Raw genomic sequence first — 14,014 nt, forward strand, 5'->3', positions numbered from 1 at the left:
TGAACAGTTTATCGCCATCCATGACATTATTCCAGTTATGCAAGCTATCCCACCAAGTCACTGTTATTCCAATCATGTCATATTCTGGGACTTTGCAAGGACTTCCAATTCTTTCTGCTTGCTTCCCAGGCTCCAGGCATTCATGTACAGACACCTGAAGTAACTAGCTAATTGCCCCACTTTGTCAGGAAAGAATGAGAAGGCTTCCTCTGTTGCCACCTCATGTTTGCATTTCCTCCAGGTCACTCACTTCCCCTCTTACCTCAGGGCTTTGGTCTCTATCCCCCAGCAAACCTAGCTTAAAGCCCTCCTTACCAGGTTAGCATGCCTGTCTGTGAAGATGCTGTTCCCTCTCTTTGTCAGGTATATCCCATCCTAGCAGTCCTTCTTGGAACAACATCCTGTGGTCGAAGAAGCCTGCACATTGATCTTCAGGATGCTTCTCCTCCTGCCTGTGCCCTTCCCCTTGACTGGAAGGATCAAGGAGAACACCACCTGAGCCCCCGCCCCCTTGCACCCAGAGCCCTGTAGTCACTTTTGATCTGCTCAGGGTCTTCCTTGGCAATATCATTGGTGTCCACATGGATGAGCAGCATGGGGTAGTAGTCAGAGAGCCAGATGAGTCCATGACATCTCAGATCTGGGCTCTGGGCAAGCAGCAGAACTTTCAAGGCAACAGGTCAGGCCAACAAACGGATGTCTCTGTTCCCCATAGAAGGAAGTCTCCAACCACTATGACTTTGTCTACTAGTGACCTGATTTTTCCAGTGCCTAGGACATATCCCAGATATTTTGTTTCTGTGTAACCCTGTTGTCATTTAGCCAGGTTAGCTCTGAGACCCTCTACTTGTACTGATTGCAATGTCTCCTTTTTCTGCAGCAGGTGGTCTGCCCATGTGTTGGTAAATATTACCACATTGTCTAGATAGGTAGTAGCATATACCTGGTACAGACAGCAGACTTTATCCATTTAATGTTGGAAAGTTGCTGGGGCACTGTGTAAACCATTAAGAGACAAAAAAGTAAGGTCCTGAAGTGATGTAGTCCCTAGGATGTTGTGAAGGCTGTGATTTTCTGGGACACTGGGTCCAAAGGAATCTACCAATATGCTTTGGTCAAGTCCTGGATGATTAAATACCTGGCATTCCCGATTCTCTCCACCACTAATCTATTCTGAGCATAGTTATGTATCACATTTTGAAGCTGTGTTGATTTTGCAAAAGTCCCTGCAAAACTCAGACAGACTGGTCAGGCTTTGGCACCAACACAGTTGGGCTACTCCACTCACTGGCTGATTCCTCAATTACCTGCAAGTCTAATATTTTAATCACTTCTTGTAACACTTCTTTAAAGTCTTCCAAGAGGTTTTAGATCTCAGGCCATTGAGTTGGGGTCAAATTCTCCCCCAGCATGAAGCCAGTTATTGGATTTTGGAGGTGATCTGTACTTCCCTAGTCAACTCCCAGTGAATGTGTAGAAACCAGACGGGCCTCACAGATAATTTGTGAGCCTGACATTTTACCACTAAGTGGACTTCATAATTCATCTGGCCAGCTGTCCACAGGATCTCAAAATGACACTGCCACTTTGCCAGTAACTTAGGAGCAACAGTAGGACCAAGTCTCCTGGCTGATAGACCTGGAGTCGAGCATTTTTGTTATATTGTTGCTCTTGCTCCTGTTGGGCTACCTCAATTTTTCCTTTTGAGGGCCCCCACTAGGTCTAACCTTTCCCTCAGCTTCAGTACATACTAAACTATGTTTTGGGTTGTTATCCCCTGGTCCTACCAGGACTCTTGAAGGAGGTATAACACACCCCAGGGTTGCCTCCTGTATAGTAACTCGAAAGGAAAAAAGCCTGTGGAGGCCCAGGGTTGTGGTTCTCTCATAGGCTGAACAGTAGGTAGGATAGCAGTTGGTTCCAGTTTTGAAGTTCCTCAGAGGCAGACTTCCTCAGCATCCCCTTCAGTGTTTGATTAAATCAGGGGCATGCAAAATCTGGTCCATGGGCCGGTTTGGGCCCCCACAGGTTCCATTTCCCAGCAGTCTCTGCCCACATTGTTGCACCTAGTTTCCATGCAGACCCTGGCAGCGCTGTGATAGCGCTGGGCCAGGCATTCCATGTAGACTGGCCCCAGCAGTACTGGGAAGGCATGTGGCTGGGCGGGGAACTGCTTCAGGACTGGGATTTTGTGGCAGTGACAGCATGGTCTGGAGCCATGACAGAGCTGTGATCTGCTGCTCGCATGCAGGCAGCGGATTGCATGTGTGCCCCGACTCCAGACCATGCTGTCACAACTGCAGGATCCTAGCCCTGACTCTGGAGCAGTTCTCTGCCCAGTGATGTGTCCTGCCAGTGCTGCTGAGGCTAGTCTCTATGGAAAGCTTGGCCCCACACTATCACAGTGCTGCCACTGCTGAGGTCTTCATGGTAAGCAGCCACAGCAGCGCAGGCAGGGGCTCCTGGGAAATGCTGTCCATCCACCAGCCAGAACCACCATTTTGCCCACCCCTGGTTTAAATGGTTTGACCAGTCCATTAATTTGGGGATGGTACACTGAAGTCCCTACAGAATGAACTTTCAGTAAGTCCCAGACCTCCTGTAGCAACCAAGACATGAAAGTCGTACTCTGGTCCATTAAAACCTCTCTAGGGATGCCCACCTGGGAGAAAATCTGTAGCAGCTCTGTGGCCACCGTTTGTGCTGATGCTGAGCAGATTGTAGCAACTTCAGGGTAGCAGGTAGCATAGTCTACCAGGATCAGTATAAACCTTTGTCCTCTTGCACTGGGCTCTAGTCCCAGCAAGTCCACCCCAGCCTGCTCAAATGGTATGCTAACCACAGGGAAGGGCACCAGTGGGGCCATATGGCTGAGCTGCATCCCAACTAGCTGGCACTCAGGCAGGGCACACAATATTATTTAACTTTCAGATATATCCCAGGCCAAAAAACCTCACTAGTATTCTATCTTGGGTCTTTTCCACCCCTAAATGGCTCCCCCGATGTGTCATGTGCTAGTTTCAACACCTGGTGGTGGTATTGTTTCAGGGCCAACAGTTGGGATCTCAAGGTTGTCTTTGGTCACCTTCATCAGGAGGACCCCATGTAGATCAAAATGGGGGTCTTGAGCTGCTAAATGGGCATCTATTATAGCCCCATTGGCCCATCCCAACTGGCCATCCAGAGGGGCATATACCAGATCCTCTCTTTGATCCCAGATGATCTTTTAGCCTTCTCACTGATCTAATCTGCTCTCCTGGTGAGTGCCAGAGGTTTCCTGATCCTTTACTTCCTTTGAAGGAGGTTTAAGATCACACTGCACCCTGACCACTTTTCTGGAGCATTTCTTCTGGCTGGTGAGGGCCTCTCACCTGATTTGCTGCTGATATTGATGTGATCAGGGTTGTGGTCCAAAAAATCTTGGTGTGAGCAGGGAAATAGCTCCTCTAGTTCCGGCTCTGCAAGACTGGGGTCCCCTAGAGGCTTATCCATTCTCTGGGCCAGTTGGATTAACTTGGCCGTTGAGCCCCAGTCTCGTGCCACCACCATGGGGTAGGCTAAATGCAGGCCATTGCTGCTGGTATGTGCCCCTCCTGTCCCCTGATGGTCAGGCTCTTGTTGGCTATGGGGTAGGATTGGGTGTTCCCACGAATACATGTGATGTATGCTGTGATGTATTCACCTACTGGGATGTTTGCTGGACTCACCAACTGCTCATATACAAATACTTTACTGGAGCCCAAGTCTGAGTCTGAGTCCCACCACTTGGATATCCCTTATCTTTACAGGGACCACATATCCTCTCTGGTCTGGGTTCTCCTGTCTTGCCTTTGAGACCAATGCATGGGAATATTCACAGTCCATCTGTGGGCATTCCCAATATCTGTGCCCTTTCTCCCCATGTTGGAAACATGTCATCTGCACCCCCCTTTCTCCACCTGGGCTGTGCAGATGTCTTAGATCAACAGCTCTCCTCCTGCCTGAGGCCTATGGGAAGACTAAGGTAATACCTCTATCCAAGACCTCCCTAGACCACTGGCTGATTTACCCTGGAGCCCTGGCTTCCTCGGGCCTGTAGGCTGCCAGCTTCCCTGGGGTTCCTGGCAGTCTAATTTTGCCTTCAGGAAGTCTTCTACTGTGTATGTGGATTCTTCCAGGCTAGCCACCCAGGCAGTACACTGACCTCTGGGCTTTTATTGGGAGGAGGGTGCTGAATTATTCCAATGCAACTAGTTTCACCTCTTCAGCTGACCAGGAGTCCAGATTTAGCCACCAAGTACATATGTCTTTTAGCCTCTGGGCCTTAACCTGGTGCCACACATTCACGTTCCAAATCTCCATATGGAACTGGCAATGATGATAAGCCTCCCCCCATAAATCTCAGCTTGTCCAGTATGGCTGCTTTGAAGGACCTATAGTACTGAGCTGGTACTAGTCGGCTCCCATGGCCCAGGAAGTGGCCTGGGCCTCCCCAGTGAACAGGAGGGCCACCCTCACAGCCCATGTGCCCCATGATCACTGATACCTCTGACACCCATTCAGACATGGCAAGAAAAGCCTCCAGAACATCTGTCAGTCCCATCTCTGTGAAGGCTTCTCTGTCTAAACTCTGGGAAGCTGGTGACTCACCCATGTGGGAAGGGGTCCATCTTACATACAGTTGCTGTTTCAGGAACTCCTGCTGTTGTCACTGAAACTGCTGTAGTTGTTGCTGCTCTCTATGGAACTCCTGCTGCTTGGTTTGGAGCTGCTGAAATAGCTGCTACTGTTGCTGCAGCCATGCAGCTCCTCTAGCTGTTTTAACAGGGTCCAGGTCTCCATGGCAGACACTGGGTTTTAGACTGCCCACATTCTCCACCACATGTGGAAGGTTATCACTCAGTTCTTTATTTTTCCTGGGGCAAACTTGTCCTCCCAAGGAAAACAGCTTCCATAACAAAGCAAGTTCCTAAACAAACATACAATCAACAAAGTGTTAACTCACAGCTATGATCCTTCCTCAGACCTAGAGAAAGGACACTGTGGCTTATTTCCTGCACACTGCCCTCTTCCCTCTCTCCTCAACAGCTCAGCTCCCTGGGAACTTTTAACTTCCTCCAGGCCAGACACTGACTACTGTCAGCTGGACCCTTGCTGAGCATGCAGGCTATTGCTTTTAACCACCCACAGCTGTGCTTCTGTCCCTGAGTCTTGCATCCAGTTACAGTCTTCCATTGACTTCAGTGCAACTTGGTACAGGCAGGAGTGTTATGATGAACTGGCCAAATGAGTGCTTTTGTCTCATAGAGGAACTTTTGTGAAAACCTTTTTCAAGGTTGTTTATCTAGAGGAGCTTGATCCAATGAAGTCAGTGGGAGTTGCCCACTGGGGCACTGGACTGCAGTCCCAGTCCTTCCTTTCCAACATGGAATCGTTAGAGGTTGGGTAGCTTTCCTGTTTTTCAAATTTCACCTTGCTTCTCTTTTGCAGAGTGTCTGTCAGACCAGCTTTCAGGCAACCTCATCCTTGCGAATCTCGTCAGTTCATGCCAGCTTGGATCCCTGTGTCAGGTACTGTTTGTGTATAATTTACAGGTCTAGACTGCATTCTATGTGGGTACCTGTGTCTGGACTGCAACAAAAATGAAGTTTTCTAAAGAGGGAAACTTCAATCCCCATAAAGCCATTAAAATTCATATCATGGGTCAGGCTAGTAAGTTAGTGTCACCGTCCACTGCTATTCTAGAGGGGCCGAGCATTGATTTTCTGTCCTGGATGCTCTCTGCCTGAGCTGGATAGTGCTTGTTAGTACAAAGAAGGCAGTGTGGTCAATGCTTTGAGCAAGTGAGGGCTGGCTGAGTGGCACCTCACAGCACTCAACTATGATTAAAAGATGGGTCACAAAAGGGGTGGCATGGAATTGTCATGAAAAGTGATGACAGCTGCAACAGGGTCCGAATGTTGGAGTGCTTAAAATACAGCAATATTCTGGACCTCAGTAGATATACAAATACCCCACCCCCAAAATTCCCCTTCTGCCCTCAAAATGTAGTATTGTTTCTAGACAGAATGGCAAAATCGTGCAAGCTGCAGTTCTACTCTGTGGTGGAAAGTAGGAGTTCCTGCTCTTTGTGGGGAGGGATCCAGTGGGAACCTAAGATTCTATTCCTTCACCTCCTCAGCAGTTCTGGCAGAGGTTTAACATTAGCCCTAGCAGACAATCTATTACAGATAATGTTGTTTTAGGGGAAAAGAGGATTCTGGGGGCAAGTGGTACTTTTATACATGCAAAAGTCAGGAGGTGTCTGCAGTTAAATATGAAAGGAAGTGCGAGCTTTGGCTGAAAAGTTTGCACAGAAAAAAAATCTCCCATCAAGCCCCCATCTTATTTCTTGGGCTGGAAGAGAGATCATGTACACCTCACTCAGAGGTGATGTTAACCAACCAGAAAATCCCAGCGCTTGGTTAAGAAAAAGGAAGAACTAAAGAGTCAAAATAGTGGGTATGGTGGCAGGTGGGAACTCAGAAGACCACACAGGCAGGTAACAGGGAACATCTCTTCCCCATTCTCAATGTAGAGTATTTACTCAGGGGACACGTGTTGTTGCTTGTTAGTAGAAGAACACATACAGTCTGCCTAATTTATCCCATCCAAACTCGAAAATGTGGACTCCATTAGTGCTGAGAAAACACACACCAAAGGAAAAACAAAACTAGGGATTTAGTGGCATGACTACCATTTTAAATATCCATGCAACTCTTCTGCCCAGCAGCCTAAGCCTTTGAAAAATGATGCTTCTTAATATTCCATTGCAATGAAAAACTTACAATTAATGCTGCCTAGAAATAGATGCATGAGTATTATCCTTTCTGAGGGTCTTTATGATTTATACATCGTACCCTATCCACCTCATTGTTTTCCTTCTTTTCCTTCTTTAATCTTATAGATTAAACATGAATGAAATAACATATATTAAATAGAGAAAAATCTAATCAAATCCAAACAGTCATGTGATTAGAAAGGTAGCAGAAGTCAAAGGGAGCAACACTGTAGTTGTGGAAGGGTAAACAAATTAAAAGTGAGATGTTGTTGGTATCCAGCAGAGTTGCTATAAGCCTCCTGTTGATCTTGTTGTGATAGGCAACTATGGTGGCTGTTTGTATGTAGAGTAATCTTATGGAGCAAGAGGTTAGACAATGAAGTTTACATTTAGTCCTCTCCAGTATTCTCTAGGTCAATGAGTCTCAACCAGGGTGTTGTAAGATCCTCCTAAGGGTGTAGGGGGATGCCACACAATATTAGCACTGAAAGGTGTGCAAACATCTACACGATTTGCAAGATAAACTTACAGATTTCCAATAGGAATCCATGGCATCAAGGCCATCTTAACTTGCTGTGGTCTTTTTGAGGTCTTTGCAACAGAAGAATTGCGCTATTATTTTTCTGTAGTCAAAAAATGAGTGAAAGCTAAGAGCTGGCACTTTATAAAGAGGACCTTGAGTCTAACAAGCAGCATGTTGAGTGTGAAAAGCCTAAACTCCACTGCTGTAGGTAAAAATATTCATCAGTGTTCTAAATGAATAATACTAGAAAGTAGTTGGTGAAACTCTCAACTAGAAAGATCTGAGCAACGTGACCTGTAGAGAGAGAATAATATTAGTCTTCCTCCTTTCTGTATTAAAATAAATGTTTCATACTCTGCTCTTCCTTAAATGTTCTCAAAGGATATGCTGACCAGACAATAGGCTCCAGGTTAAGGATAGATTTTACCAATGCTCTTGAAGGGATTGCTGAGAAAATTTGCAGTGGAATGGAAATGACAATGAGGACAGAAATGAGAAGGAATGATCTAAGTCACTGAGAAGAAATGATTTGGTTCACTTGGTAAACTAGTCAGAATTCAACCATGCATGGTTTAATTGGGTGACTCCTAAGGACATTCATTTAGGAACAACAAACATAAACCATGCTTACTGAATGGGAGATTGTGTTCTGGAAGGCTGAAAATGACATAGAGGTCATTGTAAAGAACCAGCTGAACATGAGTTCCCTGTGCAGAGCTGTAGTGATATGGTGCCAGTGCCTTGATAGGGACATATTCAAAGGTGTTGGTGAGCTTCAAGTGTGATTTGTGATCTAGAAAACTTGCTGCATAGTGATAAACTAAAGGATCTCAACGTATGTAGCATGTCAAAGTTTAACACATCACTGGTCATAACTGGTAAATACACAGGCTAAACATACCTGATCTTAATAGGTGCTTGTCCACATAATTGGAATTTACCCACTAAAAATCTTCCTGGTTTAATTTTCCTTTCTTAGTGTATGATGGTTAAATAAATAACATGGAAGTGATCGACCATGTAAGGGCTTATTATGCTATAACTAGTAAAATGCACTAGGGGACACATCAGAACAATTTTACACTCCTGCCCTTTCAGTACTACTTTACTGCCAAATGGCACTTTAGGACAAGAAATGCCCTGCCACAGCATTTCTGCCACTCGCTTTTCCTACGTGCAAGTTGCACAGGGTACTCAGGGGTCTGGGGCATGAAATCTTTCTGTGCAAAGCCCTTCAGGGTACATAAGCAATGCACATATTCAAGGTGTGGGGGGGTACCCTTAGGGCTGCACAATGTTTCCACCAGGCTCTGGGTGCAGGGTACCCTTTGGGCTACCCAAGCATCACCTCCTGCCCTAGCTTGGTGGCCCTTGCTTTTCCTGGGTGCAAGTTGCAAGTTGCATGCTTTTCCTTGGTGCAAGTTGCATGGGGTGCTCGGGGGTCTGGGGCATGCAGTCTCTCCATGCAAAGCCCCACAGCGCTCCCCAAGTGTACACAAGCATCGCACATACCCAAGGCTGGCCAGGGGGGTGGGGGGCAGGGGAAGAGGGTTTGGGGTCCGTACAACTCTGGGAAGGAGCAGGATAAAAAGTTGAGGGTGACCAGGGCCAGTGGCAGTGGGGGGTGGGGGGGAAATCATATGCCACTGTAGGGAGAAGAGAGTTGCACGCTCTTGGAGAGGCTTGAGTCCTGCAATGCACCCAGCTCTGGGTTGTAATGGCCACATATAACAGTGTATGGTGCAGGCTGTGCTAAACTGTTATATGTGGTTGCTCTACCCAGCGCTGGGGTGTATCTCAGCCCTCCCCATATACTATTATATGCAGCTGTTACACCCCAGAGCTAGGGCCACCCTGAGAGTAGTGAAGGGGGTGAGGGGCACGGGCAGAGCTAGGGGGCAGTGGCTTGGCTGTAAAGCATGATCATGTTTTCTGTGTGCTTGTTGTATATTGTGCCTCCTGTAGGACTGGAGAGGACCATTTCCAATCCCCCCTCAGACCATTACCTTAAGATTCCTCAACAGGATCTGTAAAACCAATTGAGTGACTCTGGCCAAATCCTGGAGTGGTGACCTCCTTTGACCACCTGTAACCTGAGATCCTGCTGCTGCCTTTGTCTATGGTAATTTGCATCGCCACAACCTCACAGAAGACCTGAGGCTTTTCACTGCAGGTCAGGTTACAGCTCTCTCCTCACCAGTCTGTGCCTTGAGGCAGACCTCAGAACCTGGCTTTTCAGGAGCTTGAACAGACACCAGCCCAGTTCAGTAAACCATATAATTTCCTCTGCTAGAAGCAGATTTCTGTGATGTGACTCTTCTAGAGCCACCAATATTATTGTTTTCTTGTCGCTTGCCCCATTAGGAATAGAGGAAGCCATGCCCTAGCAAGCAGTCCACAGAGACAGATCCCCATTCCAGCATTACTCTCTGGTATGCCAAAGGCCTATTCCATGATTAATTACTCAGAGCTACCCGACCTCTACCACATAGACCCAATGCTACAGGTTAGAGTTTTCTCCCAGAACTGGCAAAAGCATGCTTAGCTGTGACTTTATTTGCTCTGTTCATCAGTCAGCCACCCCCCACATTTCTGAGGTCCCAGGAACATTTCACTTGCAAAATTCCCTGCCAGTCCCCCCTCTGCCCGGGCCTGGGGCTGTTGGGGACTCCCTGCTTGCAGTGAGTGACCTGCTCTCACCATCCACTGTTTTGGGGACTCTCCTGGACACCTCTGCCCAGAGTCTTGCATGGCCCAAAGCGTAGCCTGATTGACAGCCCCATGCACACTGTAATAAGTATATAGGCTCAAATAAGGAATTTCTTTTGGGCTGGGATTAGAGACGGAAATCCTTCTTAGGCCCCCCTACACCATGACTCTCTAACACTGGGAGACTCTCCCAGACATCTCTGACTAGAGTCTTGCCTGGCCCAATGTGCTGTTTGTTCATACCAGGCTGCCAACTCACAGCCCCCCCATGCACACTATACTAAGTATATGGGCTTGAATAAGGAACTGGTTTTTGGGCTGGGATGACAGCTGGAAATTCTTCCTGGGCCAGCCCACAAGATCAGGGGTGTCCAGGAGAGTCCCCAGTGCCAGAGGCAAGGCATGGGGTGGCCCTAGCTCTGGGGTATAATGGCCACATATAACAGTGTATGGGGAGGGCTGAGATACACTCCAGAGCTAGGTGCAATGGCCACATATAACATTTCATCAGAGCCTTCACCATACACAGTTAGACATGGCCCTTACACTCCAGACATACCTGAGTTAGTCCTGGGTCAACACGGTTGTGTCCGGAGAGATGAAACAGTACCATAGTCTGCTACTGTGGTCAGTGTCAGGGGGAGCTGTCCTGGCAATGAGGGAATTGCCTGGGTGACCAGTGAGGCCACCCTAAAACCAGCACCCCAGCAAGGCTGATAGATGAGGTGTGAAACCCCTGGTGTGCACCCTCATTGGAAAGCCCAATGGGTTGCAAGGTGCTAAAGGGTGCGGGGGCAGTGCTGGCATGGGCAGCTTCCCTGTCACCTAGCAATGTTGGCAATTCCATTAATCTCCAAAGTCTGTGAGGGAGCAAGAGTGCCTAGCTTGAAAAGAACCCCATTTTGGGGCTTTAAAATAGGTGCTGTCAAAAGGGGGGTGGGAGGGCAGGCAAGAAAGACCGGAGAAAGACTAGGCTTGGCAATGGTTTGGTGGCCAGCCAGGGCAGGGTGCACCCCCAACTTCCTGTCCATGCCACTACGGGACTGTCCCAAAGAACCCTGGCCACAGTCCTGCCTGGCCCAAAGTGTGGTTTGTGCATGCTAGGCTGCCAGCTGACAGCTCCCGCATGGGCACTGTACTAAGTTTATGGGCTCGAATTAGGAACTGGCTTTTGGGCTGAGATTACAGATTGAAACCCTTTCTGGGCCATCTGACACCATGCCTGTGTGCCACCAGGGGACTCTCCTGGACATTCCCGGCCCAAAACACAGCTTGGCTGTGCCAGGCTGCTAACTGACAGCACCCCAGCCACAGTGCTAAGCATATGGACCCAAATAAGGAACTGGATTTGGAGCTGGGAGTATGGCTAGAAATCCTTCTTGGGCCCACCCCATGGGATACCTCTGTGGCACTGGGGGACTCTCCTGGACATCTCTGGCCAGAGTCTTGCCCAGCCCAAAGTGTAGATTGTGTGTGCCAGGCTGCCAAATGTCAGTCCCCCCATGCCTACTGTACTAAGTATACGAGCTCAAATAAGAATTTTTTTTGGGCTGAGATTAAAGATCAAAATCTTTCTTGGGCCACCCCATGCCATGTCTCTGTGGTTTTTCTAGTTTTCTGGTTTTCTTGGAACTGAGCTACGTGGGAGATCTGGGTTTGATTTCCAGCCAGGTCACCAGAGGGTTGAGTTACCTGCAAAAGGGAATCCCCAGCGGGGAGGTGGGTTCCCCTCACCTCTTTTACCCCACCCCACCGGGTGCCTGTGCCTCAAATTTTGTGGGATCTGCACCTCATATTTTGGGAAACCCTGCATCTTATATTTTGTGAACCCTGTGCCTCAAAATCTGTTGTTGATTTGTCTCTGTTATATGTGTATGTTCACCTAAAATCCCTTTGACTCCCCTGCTTCCCTGGTCCCCCCTCCCCCAGGTGCCTGTGTCCCCTTGCCCCCCGTGTATGTGTTATATTCTACCCTGATCTTTCCCTATTAAACCCATATATGGTTAAGTTGCAGTTGGTCTCAGCTCTACTCTATAGGGGATAGGAAGAGAGTTGCTCCCCCATAAGCGGCTACCCCTCCCATAGTGCAATAACACCTGTTAAATCCCTTCAACTGGAGAGGGGGTACCTCATGTGAGTACCACCTGGGTTACATTTACCACCTGGGTTACCCCTACCCTCCCAGCTCTGCTGGTCCCCCTCACTCCTGACCTGCCCCGCCAGCCCTGTCAAACCAAAAACCCAGTCCAACAAAAAGTAATTTTAATTAACCTGAGTCTTAAACTGCCTGATCCATAACAATTTGATCTTTGCCACAAAGTGCATGCGAACACAGGGAACAATTTTTTTTGGAATCCAAAAAAGTTGTATTTTTCATTCATCTGAACCTTGAACTAAATCACCAGGAAAAATGTGTAAGATTAGCACCTGGAGTTTTGTTGAAGTATTGCAATAGAGATTCAATGGTTTCCATGGATTACCGAGTGAACCCAGGTGGCACCTGGTGGTGTAATAGTTGGAAAGCAGAGAAAATCACGTTTTCTGGCGTAAGTCAGATCCACGTTGAAAAATTAAAATGATAAAAAAAACCCTTGTGGAAGAAATTCAAGAGCTAAAAATAAAACATGTTGGTGTTTTAAATTACCACGATAAAAAAAAGTCTAAAATGATAAAACCAGCTGACAGTGTGGATACACAGATGCTATTTAGCTAGCTTAATGGTGATTTTTGTCATGTGAACACAGGAAAAGTGTAACGTAGTAACAGGAGAGGTATAACGTGGACAAGCGCCCAAAGAGTTCTTTAATTCATCAGACAAAGGCATAACTAAATCTAGAGACCTGAAGTTGAAGTAATCAAAGTTCAAACTAGAAATAAGATGCCAATTTTTAACAGTGACGGTAATTAACTGTTGGAACTGATTGCAACAGAATGTGGTAAACATACTATCACTGGGAGTCTTTGAATCACAATTAGTTGTCTTTCTCTGAGAGAGACTGTAGTTCAATCATGAGTTATTGGTCTTGAAGTAGCAATTGCTGGATACAATTTTATGTTTTGCGAGGGAACTTGGGTGCCTTCTAATGCTCCAGCCACCAATATGTTTCTGTCCATTATTGGAGAAAAGAGCTTCTCTGAGCTGTTTTAATGAGGTTCTCAGTTTCAGTGTAATCTGGCTCATAGCATACTTCCAGACTGGGGCTTTTTCAAAACAGAGCCTTTGTACTTAACTGTTCTGTATATACCTTCTGAGAACAGTAATTACAGGTAAGTGATTTTCTTTTACCTCCTTTGTCAGGGTGTTGTGAGAGCTAATTAGTTAATCTTGTAAAGTGTTTTGAAATGAAAAGGGACTTATGAGTGCTAGGCATTGCTATTATATAATATTCCATTGCAATTGTCTGTGTCAAATAAAGTATACTTCATCTAAAGTGAAGTTAGGCATTTTCAGTGAATATTTTTTTTGGAAGCAACATTCAAACAGTGCTTGTATAATAAAGCAGTTGGCACTTCATTTGCTCAAAGCGTGAGATTGCCACAGCTTTTCAGCATTTACAAGTACTTTTTTTCTTTAGAATACAAATTCTTGTTCTGTTATGTAAACTGTTAGCACTTGGACCTAACACTTAGTTGCTGTAGATCAGGGGTGGGCAAAATACAGCCTGCGGGCTGGATCCAGCCTGCCAGGCCATTCTACCTGGCCCAAGAGGCCCCTACATTTTTTTTTTAAATTAATATTTATCTGCCTTTGACTGCCTGTCAAAGATGATAGGAACCAGTGGCAGTAAGACCCAGGAGGAGCTCAGTGGCAGGACCCAGTGGCAGAAGCAGCAAAGCCCACTTGGCCCCAGCCCACCCGCAGCTTCCAGCCAGAAGCTTCTGCCCTAGCAGAGGCTTCTGGCCTGGGACCTGAGGCTGGTCCCCACCTCCCTCCACCCAAGAGGGAAATTCACGTAAGAATGGGTGGAGGATGGGGAGTCCCA

The 14,014-nt window shown here is 47.0% G+C and overlaps 1 protein-coding gene across 4 annotated transcripts in view; it reads left to right on the top strand.

Moving 5' to 3' along the window:
* The window catches only part of TSPAN4 (tetraspanin 4), an 878,022-nt gene that overhangs the window by 312,624 nt on the left and 551,384 nt on the right, over window positions 1-14,014 (top strand). For 2 of the 4 annotated variants that reach the window (XM_059722559.1, XM_059722558.1), the window contains one exon: window positions 5,470-5,549. The exons of 1 other annotated variant lie outside the window; for it this stretch is intronic. In XM_059722559.1, coding sequence (XP_059578542.1) covers window positions 5,525-5,549 — 25 coding nt within the window. In that variant the 5' untranslated portion in view covers window positions 5,470-5,524. Of the gene's footprint in view, window positions 1-5,469; window positions 5,550-14,014 lie in introns of those variants that run through there. One more of the 4 variants, XM_059722562.1, reaches the window with a different exon arrangement.

The sequence above is a fragment of the Alligator mississippiensis genome, chromosome 2 (assembly GCF_030867095.1).
Source record: "Alligator mississippiensis isolate rAllMis1 chromosome 2, rAllMis1, whole genome shotgun sequence".
NCBI lineage: Eukaryota > Metazoa > Chordata > Crocodylia > Alligatoridae > Alligator > Alligator mississippiensis.